The following is a 23,559-nucleotide window of genomic DNA, read 5'->3' on the forward strand; positions in this document are numbered from 1 at the left end:
AGGCAGTCACGGTGAGCCACGCCTATAGTCCATGTGCTTCATCCTCCAATCTCTTCATCCCCTGCGCACCACACGCTCCCTGTTTTGCATAAAATGTGTATCAGTAGGGCAGCGCTCTCCCCGGCACATGTAGAGCGCACATGTAGCGTCGCTTTTCTGAACACACACCACGGTCGAATAAGCGCATCAAACTCCCCTCAGCTCCACATCCCCGCCAATGAAAATGCACAAAGGCGTGAAGGGGAGAGAGAGAGGGAGAGAAAGGACTGCGCGAGATACAAAGAGTGAGCCAAATCCCACACAAACAGACACAACACAAGTTGGGGCGAACGGAAAGGCGGTCACATTTCCTACTCACCTGCAAACGTGATTGATGTGGGTGTTTGTATCAGTGGGTGTGTGTGTCATGCCTGACACTGTTCGCTGATGTGCTGACTCCACTTTCTTGGAATTGAAGAGAATCGTTTAATCTCCTCTCGTGCAGCATCACGCGGGCTTGAGCCGAGGTGCGGTATCCAGAGCTCAGAAGGCATCCAGGTATCTTGAGGGAGACCACTCATTGTCGCTGACCGGCTGACACCTGCACACCTATCTACCTACAGCTCACCGAGAGAACAACTTCGCGTGCACCGGACACATTTCCATCACTGCATCCGACTTTTGCGCTCTATGGAGCAGGTGTCTTGCGCACAACTATTTTTTGACTTTTTCGTCCGTCTTCAAAAGACTTTTGCTCCAGCCTAGTGACAATTGCAGACGTCTACCGTCAAGTTTATTCAACGCAGCATCAACACCTACAACACCTAGAAATGGATCTCAGTCCCGGCGGTGGTAAGATTAACTTTATTTCTAATATGTTTCGGATATTTCATTATGGTAGCAATGCTGTATATGACATAGGAATTAATTAATGGTTCATTGTTTCATTCACGATGCTCCCAACAATCAATATGTTAAAGCAAGTTAACAGAGTCTGACTTAAAATTATTATCATTTAAATATAAATGCAAAAGAAAAAAAAATGCAGATTAAAGCAGCTCTGCAACACTTGATCATGGCTGCGTAAACCACCCCTCAGAATATTTTCAAATATCTGGGAAATTAACAATTATGATAGCAATACAATATTAGATGTAAAGTTTTTTTCCCAGCCATATAGTATTTCCCAACCTTAATATCATTTAGCAAGTTTGTGACTTTTCTAATTATTGAACCGACCGTGTGACTAATGCATCTGAACGATTTTGCGGTTTTTGCGCCCCATTAAAACGTTTCAGTTGTTTCTAATTTAAGACAATTCCAATGAAAACCCTCACGCAAAGCTGTTAAAATGTTGCTGTGCCGCGTTCAAGTGTTGCAGAGCTGCCAATGACAGCGAACCTCTCACGCAGAAGCGAGATTGGCCACTTCCTGTTTCTCTCCATGAAAACAAACTCACGTGGAGCCCGAGCACACCGTCATTGTAACCATAACTGCTTATAGTGACATTGTTCGTATGGCGTGGGAAGGAAAACAACTTTGGCGTAGAAGGTTTGTTTTCTTCCGTTATCAAAGCTATCGCTGAAGTACCTGCAGTATAAAAGGTGATAAGGCAGGGTTTATATCCGTTAAGTAGCATTAGGCAGTTTTCTCGAGGTCAGCCAACGCTGCACATGCTTCCTGCTTTCCTCTCCTAATTGACGGTGAATCATTTACAACAGCGACGGTCACGTTTCAGCACAGGTGACCGACGCGCCCTGTGATCAGTCAACATGTTATTCTGTCTGTAGGCAAGGCTGAACCCACTCACACTATTTATGTGTGAGTGTTCACACTGGGTTTATGTTTACACTGATAAAGTGGGCCAGTGTTTTCCAAGGAACAAGAAATTGAATTCAGTGCCTGAAAGATTTGATAAGGCTGTAGTATTGGTCAACTGATAAGGATAAGACTACTTGGCCTTTCTGCTTGTTTTGATCTGCGATTGGAGGGTGCTGTCTTTGATTTATTTTTGTCCATTTTTATTCTTTTAATGCATCTACAGACTATGTTTTTGATAAATGAAACTGCATTATAAATGATGGTGCAGTTTCTCCCCACTTGTCAGTTTGAATACAAGTGACCCAGGTTGACTGACCTTTAATTTTTCAATAATGTTATTGGGGAGTTCATTCATTTGCTCACTGTAGGGGTCCAAGCAAGGCCCACAAACATCATCATGCCCACGTGACCCCATTTCTCTTTCAACGTGACATTGCCCCAAAGCTGCAACGGTTCCTTTCAGATCTATACTGTATGCCACAGGACAGGCCCAAATACATGATATTCATGTTTACTGCATATGCAGTGTCAGTTATAACAGTTTGCATTGGTCTATTTAAAAACTAAAGTCTTGATACAACAATCTGATTCACTGCACCATTTGCTGTGGCATTGTTTTGATAAGCCTTTGCAGTGTCACAAGATTTATTTCCATCCAGTGTTGCATTATTTTTTCACAAAGACCTTGTGTTGATTTTGGGAGAGTCTGATCACTGCGCAAATCCTTTTCCGGCACATCCCAAAGATTCTCAATGGGGTTGATGTCTAGACTCGGGTGGTGGCCAATCCATGTGTGATAATGATGTCCCATGCTCCCTGAACCACTCTTTCACAAACTGAGCCCCATGAATCCTGGCATTGTCGTTTTGAAATATGTCTGTGATATAAGGGAACTAAAACAGAAAAAAAACACTGATGGAATAACCTGGTCATTCAGTATATTCAGGTAGTCAGCTGACCTCATGCTTTGGGCATAATGTTGCTGAACCTAGACCTGACCAGCTGTAGCAACCCCAGATCATAGCACTGCCCCCCACAGGCTGGTACAGTAGATACTACGCATGATGGGTGTATCACTTCATCTGCCTCTCTTCTTAACCCGATGCCCCATCACTCTGGAACAGGGTAAATCTGGACTCATCAGACCACTTGGCCTTTTTCCATTGCTCCAGAGTCCAGTCTTTATGCTCTCTAGCAAACTGGTTAGCCTCACTGCTTAGTGGTTTTCTTAAGGCTACGCAGCTGTTTAGTCCGAAGCCCTTGGTCAGTTGGACAGTTCTTATCCCAATTTTAATCGTTTCTGCTTCAGTCTCCTTAGATGTTTTCTGTGATTGATGCATGCCAATGATTTCACCCTTCTCAAACAAACTAACATCTCTTGGGATGCGTCTTTCTACACGGTTGTTTAAGAAATGAGAAGCTACTCATTGCATAATTTGGGATTAAATAACTTGTTGCCAGCTGAAAGATATATATATAAAAAAAATGACTCATACAACCTTGAAATCATGATAAAAGGTCAGCTGTGATGTGGTATGTGAGTCTGTTTCAACTCTGCAAAGTTGAAACTGCACTGCAAATATTTATTCTGCTCTGTCATGAATGTTTTCTTTGGTGGACCGAAATAGCATCAATAGCTACACCTTTGCTGTATTGTGTTGGGTGTCTATTTAGGTGTCTAATGACAATCACATTCTAAAAAAAGATAAATGCACTTAAGCCACTGGCACTCCTGTCTGTACAACTTCATGCACATGTGCACTCACCAAAACTTCCTGTGACGCCCCCCTGCTGGAGGATTTCTGCATTATTTCCTGCGTGTTTTAAAAAAGGCAGATGCCACCAGTTGGACATGGAAGCCAGCTTCTACTTGGCAAAACCTTTAAGCAAATTTCATTCGTGCATGGGGGGTAGTTTTTACCCAATGAAAGTCATAAGCAGCCTTAATAAAATATTTGCGAGGTAATAAAGAAACCCCATTATTTTAAATGTGATCAAATAAGTCATAAGTTATACATTATTTTCTAATTGCAATAAATTAATGTGAAAACAGTTCACATGTGTGGACAATAAAATAATATAGCCTATCCCATAATAAATATGTGTCCACAAATCTATGGACAAGAGGACAAGCTAAACATCCGTGTTTTGTTGACATTAATCAACTTGTTTTCTCCCCTGTTCACAAGCCCACACTAAACTGCCTTAAACGTCCCTAGAAATTGAGAGGTTTTGAAAGTTTTTACAGAAGTTTTGTCATCACACCGTTTCACTCTCAGTGGATGCGGCGGCCGACCGACAGTGCGAGCAGTGCAGCAGCAGTAGCTGCTGGTGCACAGTCAGACCACCCCACCGCATGACACGCTGCTCTCTTTCATTCCGCACTTTAATTATAAGCCCCTGGCGGACTGTAGAAGCTCTGGCTTCTGGCTGGAGCGCGGCTTTCGTGTCTTCCCAGCGAAAGCTCCGTCAAAAAAGCCTCCTCACGTGGCTTCCTTTGCAGAGCCGCGTGCGACGCGTGAGATACCGGGGCCCTCCCCCGCGCGCCTCTCTCGCCCCCTCCCTCCCCGCCGCGGTCGCTTCAGTGCTGATGCCGCCTGCGGTGATGGTGAGGGAGAGAGCTTGGTCAGTGGGTCAGCGATTCCACGCATTAACTTTTTTTTCTTTTTTCTCTGTAGTCACGTTTTCCCGCCTCATGCACGGTTTCACTGAAAGCCCCATTCTCTCTCTCTCACTCTCTCTTCCCTTATTTCCTCATTTGAATGTGTGACTCGTTTTTGACTCTGCAACATCTGTCCCCAACTCATCGGTTCAGGGCACGCATCCGCTTCGAGCGTTTCAACGGGAACGTGACTCTGCTGTTAAAAAAAAAACAAAAACATCTCCCTATCACCAGCTGCGCTTTCCAAACAGATAGCAGTATAAATGCTTTGAGATTACGCATTTCTGTTCTTGATAATTAAAAAAAAAACGAACGTCAGTCAACCGTTTTACCAAACTGTAAAACGAAGGCTATTAGAAGACAGACCACATTTCAGCGTTTATAATATATATATATAATAATCTGCAGTTCATGTCGTTAATTGCATGAGCCGGAGCTGCTGTGCCGCGTGGCACCAGAGATGCTAGAGGCACATAGACACAATTCTATCAAGTTCCTGTGATATTGACCTACTTACACAAGCCTGTGGTAATGAAGTCTGCTGCAGACACCCAAGCAGCATTCTCAGATTGGACACTGTGTGTTCTCCAGCGCAAAATAGCTTCTTTTTTTTTTATTGGCCATACCCTACATAATTATCCAGCACAGTTATCTCAGGATTTCAGCGCTCATATTTATAAACTTCACACCACAAGGACAAAGAAACAACCGGTTTCCTCTCATCACTCCCTGCGTTAGAAGTTGAAGCAGCAGTGAAAGTTGAAGATAAAGGGTGAGACGCTGCATGTAAAGGGCTCACAGCTCACGTTTCTCTGCCTGCCCTCAGTCCCAGGCAGATTAGCTCTTGCGCGGTTCTTAAGACGAGTACCGACTGACTCAATTAATGCTGTCTGCGGTGACCTAAATTGTGTACACTGTGGCAGGTTGAACGGCAGCCTTCTTTGTCTGTGTGGGAAATCCCACAGAACAACTCTGTAGCCTGCATGTTCCAGCAGGTGCACTGCTGCATTGTGTCTGATGGCTAAATATATCAATATTTTCTAAGGAAGGTGTTTTCTCTAACCTGAGAAGCGTGACAGTATATTTATAACCCCTAAAAGTTTTAGAGTTTCACATGGAACCAATTTGAATCATAACAACAATGAATGTTTCTCATAAATGACTGACAATGGCAATAACCCTGTTGTGGACACTTCCCGCAGCCCTCCTCAAAAGCAGAGTAGTAAATGGGCTGTTATTAATTGACAGTGTTTACAGCACAGTGGCCCTGAGGGCGTCATTCACAAACACTAGGCTACTGTACATGTGAGCCTTCAGGTGGACATGCAATGTGTCTGGGTGGCGTGGGCTGGGCATCAGTGTCTGACTTTAAGCTCAGGAAGTGGTGAGGCAGGCCCTGCGTCTGCTGGATCTGTCTAGGCTCTGACATGAGTCAACAAATCCACCAACACGTGCTGCTGGGGGGGGATTAGTAAAACATTTGAGCTAAACAAATGGCAGGGAGAGGTCTGCTGCACGAGTTCCACAAACCAGTTAGTGAAACCACTGTGCCATGGCAGAAACTGCCTGTATGTTGGAAATTCCTCAGCCGCACGTGCAAATCGACCATAAATCAGACGCAAATTTGCTCGCATTACTCCGCACATTTAATTAAATTCGCATCTTATTTGCCTTTCTGATTGCCTCTCTGCTCAATTCTACTGTAGTCTACTTACAGTAGATACAGTCGTGTTTTTTTTTTTTTTTTTTTTTTTTGTTTTTACTCTGCTCAAAAACGTGACTGGCATTCTTCAATTGATGGTGGCACATGAACAGCAGTGACTGAGACTCACGCTCCGGGAGCTTCCCGGTCAGCGAATGTTTATAAACACACGTCTGACTTCGGATTGTCTACATTTCAACACGAGGCTGCGGATTTGGTTCGGCCGGGATCCGTGTCAGGAGTCCACGCATGTGAGGCGGCGGTCAGGTGTCGTGCTGTTAGCTGGCGCTGGGCACGGTGCCAGGGGAGAGAGGCTATTATTGGAGCGGAGGAAGCAGCAGACCCCGCAGACACGTGAGGTCGTGTCTCAGCTCATCCACAACGCCTGACTGGATGAGAGAGAGAAAGGGAGAGAGAGAGAAAGAGAGGGAGAGGGGGAGAGAGAGAGAGAGAAACGAAACTTCAGAAACTGTTGAACGACTAATAACACTCCACATATTTACGTGGCGCATGAATACTGCATTAGCACGGGACAGGGTTTACTCGCAAAAAGCAAATATTTGCGTCGGCGCTCCGAGCAGATGCGTGCCTGCTTTGTTGCTTTGCTACCAGCAGTATTTTTAGCGCCCGCTTTATCCGCTTGGGCGAAGCATTACGCCTATTACACGCAGGATGAGGCAACGACGCTGCAAATTCTCAGAGCGCCTCTCTGCTGCCCAGAGGTTGTGCAACATTACATCACATCAAATCCAACGCTGTAGAGCAGCTGAACCGGGTTTTAGGGAAGTGTGGATGGCCAGCCCTAAATGTATGGAGCTATTTAGGATTCATTTGACTCACCCGACGGGATACGTTGGGCACATACGGCCATCGGGCATAACAGTACCACCACCTGCCAAATGATCTCCACCCTTGTGCCTCTGAAATAGTTCTGACTCATCAGACAATGTGTGGGTGCCAGTGTCAGGCTGCAATCCTGCTGGGGATGGCTGCTGACATCAAGGAGTGTCATTGCTATGGGGGGGGGGGGGGGGGTCAGCATCTTTTTGGAAGCAGGAAGTGCTTGATTGAAATGTGGATCACATGATCATATTCAGCTCGCAGGTCTAATGTCTTCCTTTCCTTCCCTTCTTTTCCCTTCCCTGCAGGAGGTGGAGGAGTCATCCTGTACGCAGGCTCCTCTGGCAGTTCCAGCCCGAGCCCTGGTAGTCCCTCCAGTGGATACCAGACACAGTCCCCCTCTTCACACTCCCAGCCCTCATCTCCAGAGGAGGTTACCTTCACAGAGATTGGGGCGCTAAAGCAGAGGGCAGCTGGGTGCAGCACTCCATCCACCAAACTGGTGTTCCAGTTCCCCGAGGTCTACAGCGGACCCTCGGCAGCGGCCACGCCGCAGCATACCTACGGGCACCCCATCGCAGGAAAGAGGCCATGCGGCTTCGCTGGCACTTTCACCAGTACGTGTTTCCCCAAAGTCGACATGCATACACATTTATTAATTTACGTATTGCTTTGTAGCATCTCTAACTCTCTGCTTATCTTTCTTCAGAGACAGGTGGAATGGTCCTTCTTTGCAAAGTCTGTGGTGACATCGCATCTGGTTTCCACTATGGAGTGCACGCATGTGAGGGTTGCAAGGTAAGCACTGACCAGGGAATATAAATAACTCACGTTGAAAGTTTCAACAATGTGTTGATTTGTGCAAAGTTTAACACGTTTTATGTTTTTGTGTGTGTCAGGGCTTTTTCCGCCGCAGCATCCAGCAAAACATCAACTACAAGATGTGCGTGAAGAATGAGAACTGTCTGATCATGCGCATGAACCGAAACCGGTGCCAGCACTGCCGCTTCAAGAAATGCCTCTCTGTTGGCATGTCAAGAGATGGTGAGACAATCTGCCATATATATATATATATATATATATATATATATATATATATATATATATATTTCTTTAATGAAAGAGAACTCGTGCAGTTCGGCCATAATGCCACAGTGCTCTAAATAGCAAAAGCAGCTGGGAAATGAGCAGCCTGGAAAGCGGCACAGTACCGATATGTAGGTCTGTGTGAAAAATGTAATGCGGGACGCCTTTTGAGGTCATCATGCCAGTAGCTCAGTCACTCAGCCCGTCAGTCGACCTGCCCCCGTCTTGCCCTTCTACTTTTGTCACGGCGCTGCCAGTAACAACCATCTGGCTTTGCATCTCTCCCAAGTTTCGATGTGTCTTTCTGCTGCCCTTTGCAGCATCCTCCCACAATACCGTTACCTCCGTGCTCTTGTTCAGCGCCGCCCCTCCCTCTCGTGTACCCGCCGTGTTCCCTCAGCTCTCTTACATCTCCCCCTCAGACAATGATTTATGAGAAGAGGAGCCGCGAAGTCCCCGAAGCTATCTATCATCTGGAAAACTGCAGCAAACACAGGAATTATTTTAGGAAATTGGAACAGGGTCAACTTGATTACCTTGTGTATGCCCATAGAACATCTTAGAGCAATTTATAAGGCACGGGGCAACAATTAAGCAAGGGGTGCAGAAAACATTGTGGTGACAGAATTTATCGGGCATGATGCTCATATCGTCTAGTTTTAGCTCTGATAGCTGAACACTGATTGATCACCCATCATCACAGATTAAGAAAACAGTTGGGCTGACCTAGAAAAACACTACGGAATTGGGCGCTTTTGTGCACTCATACATCATGACCTACTTGGTATAGTTTGCCTGCCTTCTTCCTCTTGGTATGGTTTCTGCTTATCTCCACCCTCCAGTACTCTGCATTGCCTAATCTAGTAAAGAGGTTAGTGTTATTTCTGCATGTGCTTGACACTTCTGGTGCACAGAGAGAAAATAGGGTGGCAAAATGCACCTGAATAGCAGAACAGTCAGGTCGACCCTCTTAGAGGAAATCTTTTAAAAGCGTTGAGGACCACAACCTAGAAACCCCTTTTTGCTCCGTTTCAACCATTACGAAAACAGGAAAACCGCACGCAACTGCCTGCAGCCCACAATAAATAGTACAACCTGATTTTACACCAGGCAGCTGTGTGACTTTGGCTATGCAGTACAGGCAAATATTGAAGTCTGTTGGCATGGCGGCACATTTTTCTCCCTCAAACCAGAGCATCCTTTTTAGAGCAACAGCTCATTAGTCTGCATTTCCTTCTTTTTTAACCATGATGAAAGGGATTAAGCTAATACCACGTTATTGGCTGCAGCATCATCGAGGAACCCTGCAGGCACTGGGTAGACCACTGTTTGTTTGAGTAAACTTGGATACAGCACATCTTGTAAAACCAAGTGAATCGCCTCACTAGACCCCTTACATTGTAATTTATAAGTCGGGTATACTATACTTGCAAAAGTCTAACTTTTCAGACCCATCTGACTCGACCTTGTATGCGCGCACCTTGTTTTTCTATCATTTTAGAAGAAATAATTTTTCTTTACCACTACTTGCCTGATCTGAATCTTTATCCTAAACTTCACTGTACAATGTAATGACAAGACATGATTAGCACAGTGCCCCCAAAGAGGAATCAGTTCCCCGCAATGTGATCGTACACAAAGATTTATCTCCCCGTAACTGGAGCAGTGCGAGCGCACACGCCCTGTCATTCATGTATCACAGTCTCTCACGTCGACCCTTTTCATGTTCTCACCGCCGTCTCCTCAACTCAACACTGTGCTTCGAGGCCCACCTCCCTCAATCCTTCTCCTTCTTACGATCTCAGTGCCAGTGACATCACGCTCACGTTGCCCACTGCCTACTTAAAGAGGAACAGCCCAGCAAGGATCGTAAGCAAAGAGTTATAAATCTCCAGCTGGGCATGCGAGCCGCCCTGCTTCATTACACAGTCCTCACTCGCCTTTATTCCACCGCGCCTCATCACCTGTGTGGCCCCTCCTCAATCTTCTCCTTCTACATCTCGTGCAGTGACATCACGTCAGTGCCATGCCCACTTCAACGGAGGGAGGGCAGAGCACAGAAGGAGAAGGTGGATAGAGGAGAGGATGAGGCAGATGGCAGCAGGGGGTCTATAAATAGCCTCTCCAGCTGATGGTTACTGCAAGGAGGGGGATGGGGATAGGGATGAGGAGAGAAGTTTTCATCTCGGAACTAATGTGGTTCTCCTTGAAATCATTCAACGCAGTAGTTTGGGGCTTTTGGTGAGCACGTATGTGAAGGTGTAACACGTTTAGCTTGATCTTTTGTTAAGAAAAGCAGCATCACACCATGCATCTCTCAGTCTGTATGAATTAATTTGTCTTGGTTGGATTTATTTAACACATGCAGTGCAAATGTTCATGTTGCGACAATGACTGGGTGCTGATCTTTTCGTCGCTATTTGTGTCTCCCCCAGCTGTGCGTTTTGGCCGCATCCCCAAGAGAGAGAAGCAGCGACTTCTGGATGAGATGCAGAGCTACATGAACAGCCTGAACGAGTCGGCAGCCATGGAAATGGACTCGCTGTCGGCGAGGGAGAATCCCACCAGCCCGGATGAAGGCAACTCAAAAGAGGCCATCGGAGCCATTTCCAGAGCCTATCGGGACATCTTCGACGGCAGCAGCGGCAACCAGGAGAGAGCAGCCAAGAGGGCCAACGTCAGCACCAACAACAACATATCTCACTTTTCTCAGGACGCCAGCTTTCATCAAGCCTCACCTCACTCCACCTCCGCCCGGAGTTACCAGTCTTGCCCGGTTGCTCCAGCCACCCTGTGCCCCGTTGCCCCCAATGACAACCAACCTACGTTTCATAACATGGACAATAATCGCTATTCCTATGTAATGTCGACAAATCAGAATCAGAACCAGTCTAATGCCTCAACACCTCAGCAGGGCAGCTCTGCCAGTCATAACAGTTTTCACAACAGGGGAAGTGTCCAGAATCAGTCCTCCTGCCCGTGGAAATTAGCTCCAGGAGCTAAAGTGCTGGTAAGTTCTGGAACCTTACAAAATTAAGTGAAGGCCACTGGGCTTATTTGACCGAAAGTTAATGGCTTCTTCTTCATGTTTTGTCTTCCTTAGGCCTGTCCTCTCAACTCCTGTCCCGTATCAGGGGCGGACCGCTCAAGTCAGGAAATATGGGAGTCCTTCTCTCAGTGTTTCACCCCCGCCGTCAAGGAGGTGGTCGAGTTTGCCAAGGGCATCCCAGGATTTCAGGAGCTCAGCCAGCAAGACCAGGTCATGCTGCTGAAATCTGGCACCTTCCAGGTAATGACGCACGTTTCATACGATACACTTTGCTCATCGTAAACGCAAGACTCTTTTTCTCAATCGCATGTTTGTGTTCTGCTTTCCGTGGATTCAGGTTCTGATGGTGAGGTTCTGCACCCTGTTCAATGCTGAGGAGCGTACAGTGACCTTCTTAAATGGCCAAACTTACCCGCTGTCCACCCTGCGGGCCTTGGGCATGGGCTCTCTTCTGGATGCAATGTTTGAATTCAGCGAGAAGTTGAGCTCCTTGGGGCTAGAGCCCGATGAAATGGCACTTTTCATGGCTGTGGTGCTGGTCTCTGCAGGTAAGAGAGGAGCAGTTACAGTTTGTCAATTAAGGTATAATGCAGTAACGGTGTCGGACACTCACACTAACATCCTCTGTGCTCCTCAGACCGGTCTGGAATCTCAGATATGCGGGCCGTGGAGCAGCTACAGGAGGGCCTGATCCGCGCACTTCGGTCACTGATCACGCGCCGTCGCCCAGATGACAGCGCCCTCTTCTCCAAACTCCTCCTGCGTCTGCCAGACCTCCGCACGCTCAACAACCTGCACTCCGACAAACTCTTGGCCTTTCGCATCGACCCTTAAGCGGGGCCACTCGTTCTCAGAGCACAGACTATTTTACACAGAAATTTACCCAACACAGACACATTCACAGATATTATCTTCCAAGGGCAGGACTTCCTTCAACGTTGAGGAACAAAGAATTGCGCGGTCTGTTTTTGCAAAGGAAAAATGAGGGCAGTGAACATATTTTTGACTCACTATTGATCTTCATGCAATGTTTAAAAAAAAAAAAAAAAAAAAAAAAACATGTACAAACTCATGTACACATGTAAACCTCAATACCTCTTGAGAGACATTGTTCCTGTAAAAAAAAAATAAGTTAATATTACCATCTTTGGAAACTCATTTTCTGATTATATTCAGTATACTTAAGAATAAAAGCCAGTCCACTTCTGTTTATTCCATAAGTTGTAACGTATCAGCAGACCATCTCTTCGCCGCAGCCGGAAGATGGACATTATAGATCGAAACAGTTGTTTCTTAGGGACCATTGATCGTGATCGACTGTATGTCAGCTTGTGTTAAAGAGAAAGGGAACCTGTATATACATATATATAATGCATAGCAAAACCTGAAATGTTAAGGCAATCGTGTATCACCGTTTCACACACACATACCATCTGCATTTGTGCTGGAATGAGACCACTATTTTAATGTGTCACTGTCTCCAGGTAATTTTTGACTAATCTTCCAGAAAACATTTTGGCACTCCTTGGGCTTAAATATGCCAACCTCATAAGTAATTTTATATTATTATTATTTCACATATGCATCATGTCTGTGACACTGTATCGTATCACATCTGGACTAATGGAGATGCTCCATGCACATTGGGATTCTTATCTGTTATTTTTGTTGCTGTAAATATTATGTTACCCCAATGCCTATGTATCAATTACTGAACTGATATGATGGATCCGACGTGTATTTGTTTGGTGTGAAGGAGAATGTATTGACCTTCCTGTTCTAGGTGGGGGTTTTGGCTATGCCAAGGGGGCTTTGCACAGGAGAAAGTGTAGTAGGGATTTCTCAGATGGTTTTGACACACTTCCTGCTATTAGAAGATGTAACCGACCAGCATAATCCCTGAAATCACCAGCACTCACTCCAATGCACCCTTCCTCTGCCCCCGATGTTTGTCATACAAACACAAGAGATATTTTTGGGTGAGAGATCTAATTTGATTGGTCTTCTCACTGTTTGCTTGTTTGATTAAGGCTGATTGAGCACATCTTGTACATTTTGTAAATGTTTCTTCCTAAATAGAAATGATACTATGATATAAAGTACAAATTATGTATTCTTCTGCTTCTGTGTTCTTTCTTTGAGCATGAGATCCGCTTAAACTGTTAAGTAAACACTGAGTAATCTGGCCTGTGTGGCCGTATAAAAAGTTATGTAATTGGATTTGTACATGGTAAATGTACATGGTCATTATGTTTATAAGGTTTGTAATTGTGTGCATTTAGGATATGTAAATTAGAGCTTCACTTATAGCAGTCTGAGTCCAACATCCTGCAATTTCTTCATCATTATATAAATTTTGTAAGGTATTTATGGACTTTTTAGGAAAATAAGAAAAAATTACTACTTATCACTTACTTAAGACAACTATTGTTGTACACATCTATAAATTATATAATGTATGCAAACTGATTGATACTAAATATTAATTAAAATGACCAATAACTAGTACCTGAACAAGACCTACATTGAGACTGAACTGTTTTGAAGCATAAAACAACTAAAGTAAAGCAAAGGCGCCATCTTGTGGTGTAATAAGAGATACCGGATCCCGGAAGTAAATGATGATGTGTTGTTCGCTAGTGCACACTTGCTTCCAGCTCCCACTACCACATAGATGTTTAATGTCACTGGCATATATGTCGCGTTATTAATATGGGACCGCTGTCAAAAAATACGGTAAGAGGCACGACACAGTCGTTGAGAGCACGAATGTGGATGTTGGATCAGGTCAGACCCACCGGTTAGCTTACAGGCTAACCTTAGCTAAACAGTAACAGCACGTAGGTTTATCTATTCGCTGTGAATTAACCACGGATTAAAACGAACTAAACCTTTTAATCAATGCTCCAGTCACCGAGTCGTGTACAGTTTTATTTGAGCTGTTTTTATTTGAGACGTTCTTGTTGATAACCCTGTATTTATATATTTTAGCTTCTGTTAAATGAGATTAACATGTCGAACAACTTACTTGTTACTGGTGTCACTTGCGCCTTTTCTCTCCACAGGCGCTGAGAAACAGGAAGAAAAGTGTTGAAAACACCGTCAGACCTCATCTTTGACATCAAGCCGGTGCAATTTATGACACCATGTTGGTGACAGCGTATCTCGCCATCATTTTCCTCCTTTGCCTGTGTGTTGGCCTGGAGCTCACTGCACGCCGCCTCACGCCACCTCAGTCCACCCCTACAGCCGTAGCCAACCCAGCTTTCCGTCGCTTCCAGAGTATTTTTCTCCGGGCATACCTTCTGGCCTTGTGGGCAGACTGGCTCCAGGGTCCTTACCTCTACAAACTTTACCGCCATTACAGCTTCCTGGAATCCCAAATAGCCATCTTATATGTGTGTGGCCTGGCCTCCTGTGTTCTGTTTGCTCCCGTTTCAGGTTGGCTTCCTCAGGTCTTGGGCCGCAGACAGACGTGTCTTCTCTTCTGCCTGTCCTACTCTGCGTGTTGTCTCACCAAACTTTCCAGAGACTACTTTGTTTTAATTGTGGGCCGTATCCTGGGGGGTCTATCCACGTCCCTGCTCGCCACGGCATTTGAATCGTGGTACGTGCACCGTCACGTGGATGTCCATGATTTTCCCAAGGAGTGGATCCCCAGCACCTTCACCAAAGCTGCTACCTGGAACCACGGCCTTGCCGTGGGAGCAGGGTTGGTGGCTAACCTGCTAGCTGAATGGCTCCATCTGGGGCCTGTAGCTCCCTTTCTCCTGGCTGTCCCCTGCCTGGGCTGCTGTGGCTGGGTAGTGCTGACAGACTGGGGCAAGGAAGAAGCTGAAGGGGGCCCTGAAGGGGACAAACAAACTCTGCTCCTTGGCACACCAAATGGAGGAGTGGCCCCTCTGTCCGCTAAAGCACGGTTCTCGCGCAGCTGTCATGAGGGGCTGCGCTGCCTACTGTCCGACAGGCGAGTTATGGTCTTGGGTGCAGTGCAGGCTCTCTTTGAAAGTGTCCTCTACATTTTTGTTTTCCTGTGGACTCCGGTACTAGACCCACATGGACCTCCTTTAGGAATAGTCTTCTCCTGCCTGATGGCCGCCAGTATGGTTGGCTCCTTGCTATACCGCCTAGCCACCTCCACTCGCTACCGTCTGCAGCCTGGCCATGTGCTCTGCCTGGCTGTGCTGATGGCCTTCTTCTCTTTTTTCATGCTGACCTTTTCCACTGCCCCAGGACAGCCTAGGCCTCGTGAATCCTTCCTCGCCTTCCTGCTACTGGAGCTAGCCTGTGGCCTCTACTTCCCTGCAGTCAGCTTTCTGCAGGGCAGAGTGATCCCAGAAGAAAAGCGTGCTGGCGTGCTGGCCTGGTTCCGCTTGCCTCTGCACCTGCTGGCCTGCCTTGGGTTGCTGGCGCTCCACGGAGAGGTGTCGGGAACAGGCGGAGGGGAGAGTGGCGGCGGCACCGAGCACATGTTTGGTGGCTGTGCGGTCATGATGCTGGCAGCACTGATGGCTGTTGTCAGTCTTTTCACCCTGGGAAGAAACGACACAGACCTGAGACTGGAAGGAAGCAGAGGGGAAGGGGAAATGTTCTGAGGACATGAGCCACATGACTGTAGTAGTCCACATTTTGCCAAATGCAGCAGTGAAGAAAATCAAAAGGGGTGTTTTGGTAGCTAAAATTAAATTTTACTCATATTTTTAAGTGTCTGCCTTGTTACTTCTTTGTCGTTCATTGTTGAGAGACATATGTCGATCCTTTTTGTTTAAGAACTCAGCCATATCTTTTGTCTTGTAAATCTACGGAAACTTGGCCAAGTGACATAATTCCTCTGTTGTTCCATTAATGATTCCAGATTAACTGGGTTTGCCTTGATGAATCTACCTGTGGCGATGTTGCCTGGCATGTTTGACAGATTTTGATTGATTTCAGTGTTTTTACAAGAATCACTCATGTTTACCCTTCACCAATTTTTGAAACAGACCTCAAAAGATTTGAATTTAAAAAGAGTGGGATGAACAGCCTAAGAATGAAGGTCACAGCTAACTAGTAAACAGTTGTCTGAATTTCAGTTATTGCAAGACTTTTTTCATAGTACTTTGGTGGCTGTGTGGTGTTGTTTTTTCCAGCATCTGTGCTTGTCTATATTTTCTTAACATGTCTCTTCTTTTAAATAAAAGTGCATACAACCATAATGGTTTTTTTGTTTATATATAAAATTTGTGGTTATGGGTTTCCAAATAAGCCTATGGTGCAATGGCAGCTATTTTAATCGACTGATGTTCTTGGGCTGCTCAGTCAAAATATCCCTAATTACATCATAAAATATAAATGAGCATGAAAAGTTCGTACTGTGATGAGTTTACTGAACATTTAAAAATGTGACCTTGACATTAATTCGCATAGAATCTGGAAATTTCCCAACCCTGTGCCCCATGTCCTACTTTTGCTGCAGACCACATTTCTAGATTTCTCTGGATTTCGGTCTTCACATCGTCATGCAGACATTCGTGCTCCCCGGTTTTTCCTGGTGCTGTGGTACAGTCCCAGCTTTTCTCTATGGCGCAGCTTCACCTGGATGCTGCTAGAACATCCCTCCGTGGGTGAGGGAGGGGTATCTGCACGAGTGTGAACTGCTGTGTTTTTGGGGATATTACATCACTGCATCGTCAGAGGCTGTTCAGTCTGAGCAGAGCAAGCAAGGCATCAACAGTCCCCGATCCTCTCTGACAGCTGAACGCTAGAAAGACTGATACGACGCCATCATCAAGAAAGCAGACACCAGAGCCGCACTGACCTATTGTCTCACAGACCAGGACGACTTACTGCAGGACCACAGACATCATGACGCAGGGAAAGGTATGAGTTGTTGTTGTGTTTTTTAATTATTACTATTATTATTATTATCATCATCATCATGTTAGATTAATGTGTACAACAACAATAATTCAATATTTTGAGATATTATTTTTTTGTGTCCTACATCGTTACATAACAATCAATTGATACACGCTTGCTTCTTACTGGCAATGCGCACATTTTTAACACAATAGAAGCCCCATGGATTATATAGTAAATATAAAGCGTGCTAAAACCGTCTTTATTCTGTTATTTTATATTTTCTGTCATGTCGGGTGTTACCTGAGTTCACATGTGAGTGAACTGCGTCACCGTTTTTTTAATCGTGTTGCGTCACCATGACAACCAGTTTCCGCCTGTATTTAATGTCAATGTCTATATAGCTACACGAAGGCTAACCCCAGACTGTGTCCACGTACATTTCCCATTTACATAATTGTAAACAATAATAATAATAATAACTGAAAATAATTTTTTCCTCTTTATTTATTGTAAACGTATGCTAATTATTTTTGTCTAGACGAGAGACACAAACTGAGGCTACATGTAGCCTAACTGCTTTAATCCACACCGTGCGTAAATTAAAATAGTAGTGTGTTGGACTATAATTTCAGTTGCAAACACTATTAAAAGCTCGTTTACTGCATTAAACTTTAAAGACGGAACAGCTCATGTGCCTGTTGAAGTATCAATTATTAAGAGCAGTTGATATTTCAGCTGAAGGTTAGGCTATCACTGCTACGAGCTAAAGTTTCAGGTGTAAATTTGTGAAAGCGGTTATGGCAGCTCTCAGCTCAAGTGCTGCAACTAAAAACAGTTGTGTGTGTGCTTTGCATAGTTGAAAATTTCATTAATTAATTGCACTTATTGCTCCTTAAACACAAATGTTAATTTATTGCTCAAACAGTCCGTCCTTACAGTAGCGGCACTGCATTAGCTGTAAGCAAGACAATTGAATGTTCTGAAAGGGTGAATCCATGGCAATAGGACTAACTTATACCCTATATTGTGACTCTGAATCTGTACATCACAGTAATTATCAGAGTAGGCACTTGCCAGTTCATTAGGTACACGAGTGAAAACGAATGCATTTTAAAATAACAGTCCTGCACTAAACGCCCCTTCATGCCATGTTTAATCTGTGTTTAAACGGTGTAAGAAAGGTGGCAATTCGCCACTAGGATTCTTAGAGACTGGAAATTCAAAACTCAATTGATTTGTTCTCCCCTTCAATGTTAATCAAAATAACTGTTCGTCCTTTCTCCCATCAGCTGCTATTAGCAAACAAGGGTACCAATGAGTCCACCAGTGCACAGGGCTTGGCGTCACCTGCTCCTCCCAGCTATGAGGAAGCCACCACAAGTGAGATTACATTTTATCCCCTCGTATTTAATTGTGAAGTTATTCTGTTGTCTTTTGCAAATATACTACCAGTCAACCATTTGGACACACCTTCTCATTGAACTGAATGAGAAGGTGTGTCCAAACTTTTGATAGGTAGTGTACATTTGACAATAAGTATCCAAATCATGTGTTAAGATGATGTGGAAGTGATGGCATAATGTAACATGGCTGGCTGGTTTTAAAATATGCTCTGAATAATGACAAAGTCTTAAATGAACGTGTCCTTCAGACATCAGTGCTCCTTGCTACAGTGATGTTGAGACGCTCACAGAGTTCACCTGGGATGATCGCAACATCAGGAGGGTCTTCATCCGTAAGGTATCAAAAAGCTTTATGATCACATTGATTACATTCTTATCACAGTTGAACTTTTGATAAGGTCATGCCAGTACATATAAAATTATTTAACTTTCTTTTAGGTGTATACCATCCTGATGATCCAGCTTTTGGTCACTCTTGCTATTGCTGCTCTTTTCACATTCTGGTGAGTGAAAATTGTTTAAGTTAACTGTCACGTTGAACAAGTGATTTGAAAAAAAAAAAAATGGGCAGTGTACTCAATTAAAACTGTGTTTTTTAGTGACCCTGTGAAAGACTACATTCAAGCAAACCCTGGGTGGTACTGGGCCTCCTAGTAAGTAACAAGTATAGTCAGACACATGTTTTGAGTGATGTCACTTCAATCTAAATTCATGCTTAACAATATTTCTGTCGTTTTTTTGACAGCGCTGTATTCTTTGTCACATACCTGACTCTGTCTTGCTGCTCTGCACCAAGGTTAGTTAAACATGAAATCCACAACATCAACATATTAGACACATGAAATATAATATTAAAACTCTTATGTTTCCTATTTTCTACAGGAGACTGTTTCCATGGAATCTGATCTTGCTTGCCATCTTTGTAAGTGCGAGACTGATATGTGTTACATTTTTAATAATTTTTGCATTCCTTGTGTAAAGATTGTGCCTCCTCACCACATTTTTTTTTTTTTTTTTTGATGAGCAGTGTCTTCAAAAGAACCAATAGACTGAGATTTGCAGAAGTAGTCTCCTATTTTTTTTTTTTTCAATGTGGGCCTAAACAGTTAATAAAATGATCTGAAAAAAATAGTTTCTGAATGTATTTATTGACCCTGTCTATAGGTATTGTAAGCAGATACCAGTATTTTGACTTGATTGCTCTATGTCCTGTTGCAGACGCTCTCCCTCTCCTACATGACAGGGATGCTGTCCAGGTATGCTTTTATATTTGCTGTATGTTTCATGCAACATTTGGGGTGACTTTGAATATCATCTCCAGGATTTCCACGTAGTTAGCATGTCGGCTTTGCCTTCAATTAAATAGCCGGAAGTGTGTTTACCTTAAAGTGCACGCCAAATTGCTACTCTTCAGGGAGTAATCAGGAAACCTTGTGTACAAATCTAAAAAATAAAATGTTTTTTTTTTTATGTTATGTTTTTTTTTTATGTTATGTTTTTTTTTTATGTATCTTTTTTGTTTTAATAGCTTCTATAACACCAAGTCTGTGGTGATGTGTCTGGGCATCACAGCAGCAGTCTGCCTCATAGTCACAGTCTTCAGTTTCCAAACAAAGGTGAGAAAAATGCAGTTTCCCCTCCTGTACTTTGTGTTGTAGTTGAAATGATTCCCATATTACACATTTTCATTCTCTTTGACCTGCATATGTTGGATTTTATGACTTTTCTCTTCCAGTTTGATGTGACCTCATACCAAGGGGTGCTCTTTGTCTTCTGCATGGTAATGTTCGTCTCCGGACTGGTGCTGGCGCTTGTCCTCCCCTTTCAGTATGTAAGTATGATGGACTGTAACAAGTAAGGTAAAACTGGAAGGTGGAGGAATTTAAGAGATCCTGGAATTTAAGACGACGACGCTACCTGTCAATGCTTGGGCACATCTTTTTTCATTCAAGAGTTTTTCTGTAGTTTTACTACTACCACTCAACATTGTTTAACAACACTGGAAGACATCTAAACTATGAAATTAGATGGCGTAAACAAAAAAAGAGTTTTGCTTTGACAGTGGTTTTGCACACACTCAATCTACATCTACCTTCATGGAGTTTATCACCTGGAACTCTTGGCCTTCGTTTCTTGAGACAGTCCTCATGAGAACTTGTTTCATCCTAGTATTTGGTGGTTTGTACAAATGCACCAGTTCCATTGGTGAGCTACCCTTTCTCTTAATTAAGATGAGCCTTCCTTTTCATAAAATGCACCAAAACAGTAGTTGAATGAGGCTATTTACTATATAACAAGCTATATGGACACAGCGTAACTGATGTTCTCAAGGGCATTAAGAAGGAAAAACACTTGCATTTTGATATGAAACCCCATTCTAGGTAATACATAGATATAGTGGCCAAAATTCAGCAAGGTTTGGATTCTAGTTATTTTTTAGATTGGATGTCTTTACTATTGTTACACAATGTATAAAATACAGGTACCTGTATGAGTGTGTGGGTTCAGATTTGTTGACTGGTATTTACATCAAATCTAAATGTAAATTCTAGTCTAATATAGTAAATATGTCCCTTGCAACTAATACAGACTCAGCTCTAATGTCAGAACACATTCAGCCATTGCATCCGTGTTGATTTCCTCATTGTAAAGCATTTTAAATATAGGGCATCTCATGCAGTGATCTAATCATGTACTTTTTGCCCATTAGGTACCTTGGCTGGATGCCATATATGCTGTCTTGGGAGCAATATTGTTTACCATGGTACGAGTACACCGAGAAACAGTCAAGCCACTAATGATAATAGACACTAATAGACCCGATCATATGCTTTAGAGTACATAAATAAATGTCTCACTTGCCGTTTTCTTATCTGTCGCAGTTCTTGGCGTTTGACACCCAGCTTCTCATGGGAAACAAGCGGTACGCCATGAGTCCAGAAGAATACGTCTTCGCCACTCTCAACATTTACCTGGACATCGTCTATATTTTCTCCTTCTTCCTGCAAATCTTTGGGACAAAGCGAGAGTAGACATGAGTAAATCAGATCCGCAGACAATGCGGATCTGATGCACCAGTATGGAAATTTAGACGAACACGACAAGAATCTTTTAAAAGATTGTGGTGACAATGCTTCCACTTAAAACAGATTTACTTTTTGCCTGATTCTGATAAAGTAATTGATACTTTGTGAATCTCTTCTACAGTTATACATACACGTGACATGACATAATCACAGAACCTTTCCCTCTTTTCTAGCATGTTTGTGAACCCAAACTATGGGGTACCTTATTGACACTGTGGTTTCCTCCATTTAATGTAATGAAACATGCTGCGAGTGTCAGTATTAAGCTGTTTGGGTGTCCATATCCATAAATATAAATTCCATGCAAATGAAAAATGTTAACTCTCTTTAGGAGGTATTGGATCTAAAGTACATCATGCATGACTCTCAAAGAAACTAACTATGCTAAGTCACACAGTCATTCCATATTTGGACTTTTGCTGTGGGTGGTGATTTAGTGACTTAGTTATCTTTTCGGTCATGTCTAGTGTTGTCTGAATACTGTGAATTATAAGACACCCCTCTTACAGTGTTTAACCGTTCGAGGGTAGGCGACATGATTTTTTGAATGACAATCTTACAATATTTTGTTATCTTATCTTATGCCTTGATTTGTTGACTCATATTCATTGTATATGTAGATAGTCGGTATTTTTGATCAATTGAACTATCAAGCTTCTGTTCACATTGTTGTTGTGAGTCTGTAATTTTGTCTTGAAATTTTGTTTTGAAATATTTTGAAAAAAGGATTGTTTAGACTAAGTGGGGGTGGTGACAAATACTGAATCTAAGCATAACAGTGCCATATATGCATGAATCTACTGCAAATTTTGATAAGGCCGGCATTTGTGAAGGAACCTTGACTGCTATATTTTGTGACATTTGAAGTTTATTTTTTTATGACAGAGTGATATATTTAAGAAAGTGAAATATGAAAACTGCATACTTGTAATGAATTTCTAAGTCTTCTTAAGTGACCTTGGATTACCTTTATTTGATCATATTGACATGTTACATTGCTTCAAGAGCACCTTTGCATTTCACTGTGGAAGTGATGTCACTGTATACATTTAATAAAGGGTGAACATGTATGCATGTGGTCACTGGTTCTTTCTGATTCGTTAAATTGTGCTATACAGGTCTACATATGCATTATATTTAATCTACAGCATGTTACTCGTGTAGATGTCCACCTAAGAAATTCATCATGATTAAATAAAAATAAGGGAAGTTTATGACAACAAATATGTTCATAATTTCACTTTAATGTATCGAACTGCAACATATCAAAGTTGTGGAAGTGTTTCCTTTTTTTTTTTCCATTTTACAAGAAAGGATCTGTTGAGGATCTTAAAATATCATACATTTCAAGGATGTGTTGCTTAGATAAAAGACGATTTTCAGCTGTATACTGTGTTTGTACTTGTAGTTGTCCTGTTCGTATGTATTTCATATAGATGTGTTTCCACCCATACATTCCTATTGTATATCTTCTGTTTATACCTTATTTTGTGACATGATATATTGTAGTAAAAGTAGTGTCGTAGTTGTGGTAGTAGCAGTAAGAAGTTATTGTCTGTATGTTGTCTATAAATGTGTGGAAAAGTGGACCTAGGAGAAACAGCATTTCACAGCTCTGTATCTTTTAATCAACATATTGTGGAAGTGACAATAAACAAAACTTGAGAAATTTCAGACTTCTGGTCGTCAGGGTCCTGTCAAATGAGCCCCCCAAGTTTTCTGTCTGGGATTGGAGCATGATGCAGTTCCAGTCCTGATCTGGGTCTATGTGATTGACACAAGACAACAACAAGTGCACATAAATAATTAATCCATATATCCAGAAAACATTCTCCATGAAAAAAAAAAAAAAAAAAAAAAACAAAAAAACAAATGGTTAAGATGATCAACGTAGAACTACAAAAATATTTTTTTAGCAACTGAAATCACACTACTTGGCCAGATGGTGGAGCCATTGGCGACTATGCTCAATTCTTAATTCTTAAATACCAGTTTGCATCTTAAGCACACAGGTCAACAGGTGATGCAGTCATCAGGGCTCTTTGTGCGTGTCTTACCAGGATGTGGGTTTTCCTGGTCCAGATGTTAAG

At 43.1% G+C, this 23,559-nt stretch overlaps 3 protein-coding genes and 1 long non-coding RNA gene across 4 annotated transcripts; 3 read left to right on the plus strand and 1 right to left on the minus strand.

The window, feature by feature from the left end:
* Nucleotides 1-26: 26 nt before the first annotated feature.
* nr1d4a (nuclear receptor subfamily 1, group D, member 4a) lies at nucleotides 27-13,260 on the plus strand. Its single transcript, XM_047567687.1, has 9 exons — nucleotides 27-284; nucleotides 485-831; nucleotides 7,313-7,621; nucleotides 7,714-7,802; nucleotides 7,904-8,048; nucleotides 10,526-11,100; nucleotides 11,194-11,379; nucleotides 11,477-11,687; nucleotides 11,777-13,260. The coding sequence occupies exons 2-9, from the start codon at nucleotides 810-812 to the stop codon at nucleotides 11,971-11,973; spliced, it is 1,734 nt and encodes a 577-aa protein (XP_047423643.1). The 5' UTR covers nucleotides 27-284; nucleotides 485-809; the 3' UTR covers nucleotides 11,974-13,260.
* On the minus strand, nucleotides 6,201-11,888 carry LOC124995412. The gene is made up of 3 exons (XR_007110702.1): nucleotides 11,753-11,888; nucleotides 11,552-11,681; nucleotides 6,201-6,553 (listed from the first exon to the last, which is right to left on the minus strand). It is a non-coding gene; the product is annotated as an uncharacterized LOC124995412 (long non-coding RNA).
* Nucleotides 13,261-13,686: 426 nt separating the features above from the next.
* On the plus strand, nucleotides 13,687-16,334 carry mfsd5 (major facilitator superfamily domain containing 5). Its single transcript, XM_047567737.1, has 2 exons — nucleotides 13,687-13,875; nucleotides 14,205-16,334. Exon 2 carries the CDS (start codon nucleotides 14,286-14,288, stop codon nucleotides 15,732-15,734), a length of 1,449 nt encoding a protein of 482 aa, XP_047423693.1. The 5' UTR covers nucleotides 13,687-13,875; nucleotides 14,205-14,285; the 3' UTR covers nucleotides 15,735-16,334.
* Nucleotides 16,335-16,751: 417 nt separating this feature from the next.
* LOC124996240 (protein lifeguard 2-like) lies at nucleotides 16,752-22,539 on the plus strand. Its single transcript, XM_047569055.1, has 12 exons — nucleotides 16,752-16,998; nucleotides 18,270-18,360; nucleotides 18,632-18,720; nucleotides 18,822-18,886; nucleotides 18,983-19,036; nucleotides 19,129-19,179; nucleotides 19,266-19,305; nucleotides 19,602-19,639; nucleotides 19,912-19,999; nucleotides 20,119-20,214; nucleotides 21,094-21,147; nucleotides 21,266-22,539. Exons 1-12 carry the CDS (start codon nucleotides 16,984-16,986, stop codon nucleotides 21,413-21,415), a joined length of 831 nt encoding a protein of 276 aa, XP_047425011.1. The 5' UTR covers nucleotides 16,752-16,983; the 3' UTR covers nucleotides 21,416-22,539.
* Nucleotides 22,540-23,559: the final 1,020 nt, after the last annotated feature.

Source organism: Mugil cephalus, chromosome 1 (genome assembly GCF_022458985.1).
Source record: "Mugil cephalus isolate CIBA_MC_2020 chromosome 1, CIBA_Mcephalus_1.1, whole genome shotgun sequence".
NCBI lineage: Eukaryota > Metazoa > Chordata > Actinopteri > Mugiliformes > Mugilidae > Mugil > Mugil cephalus.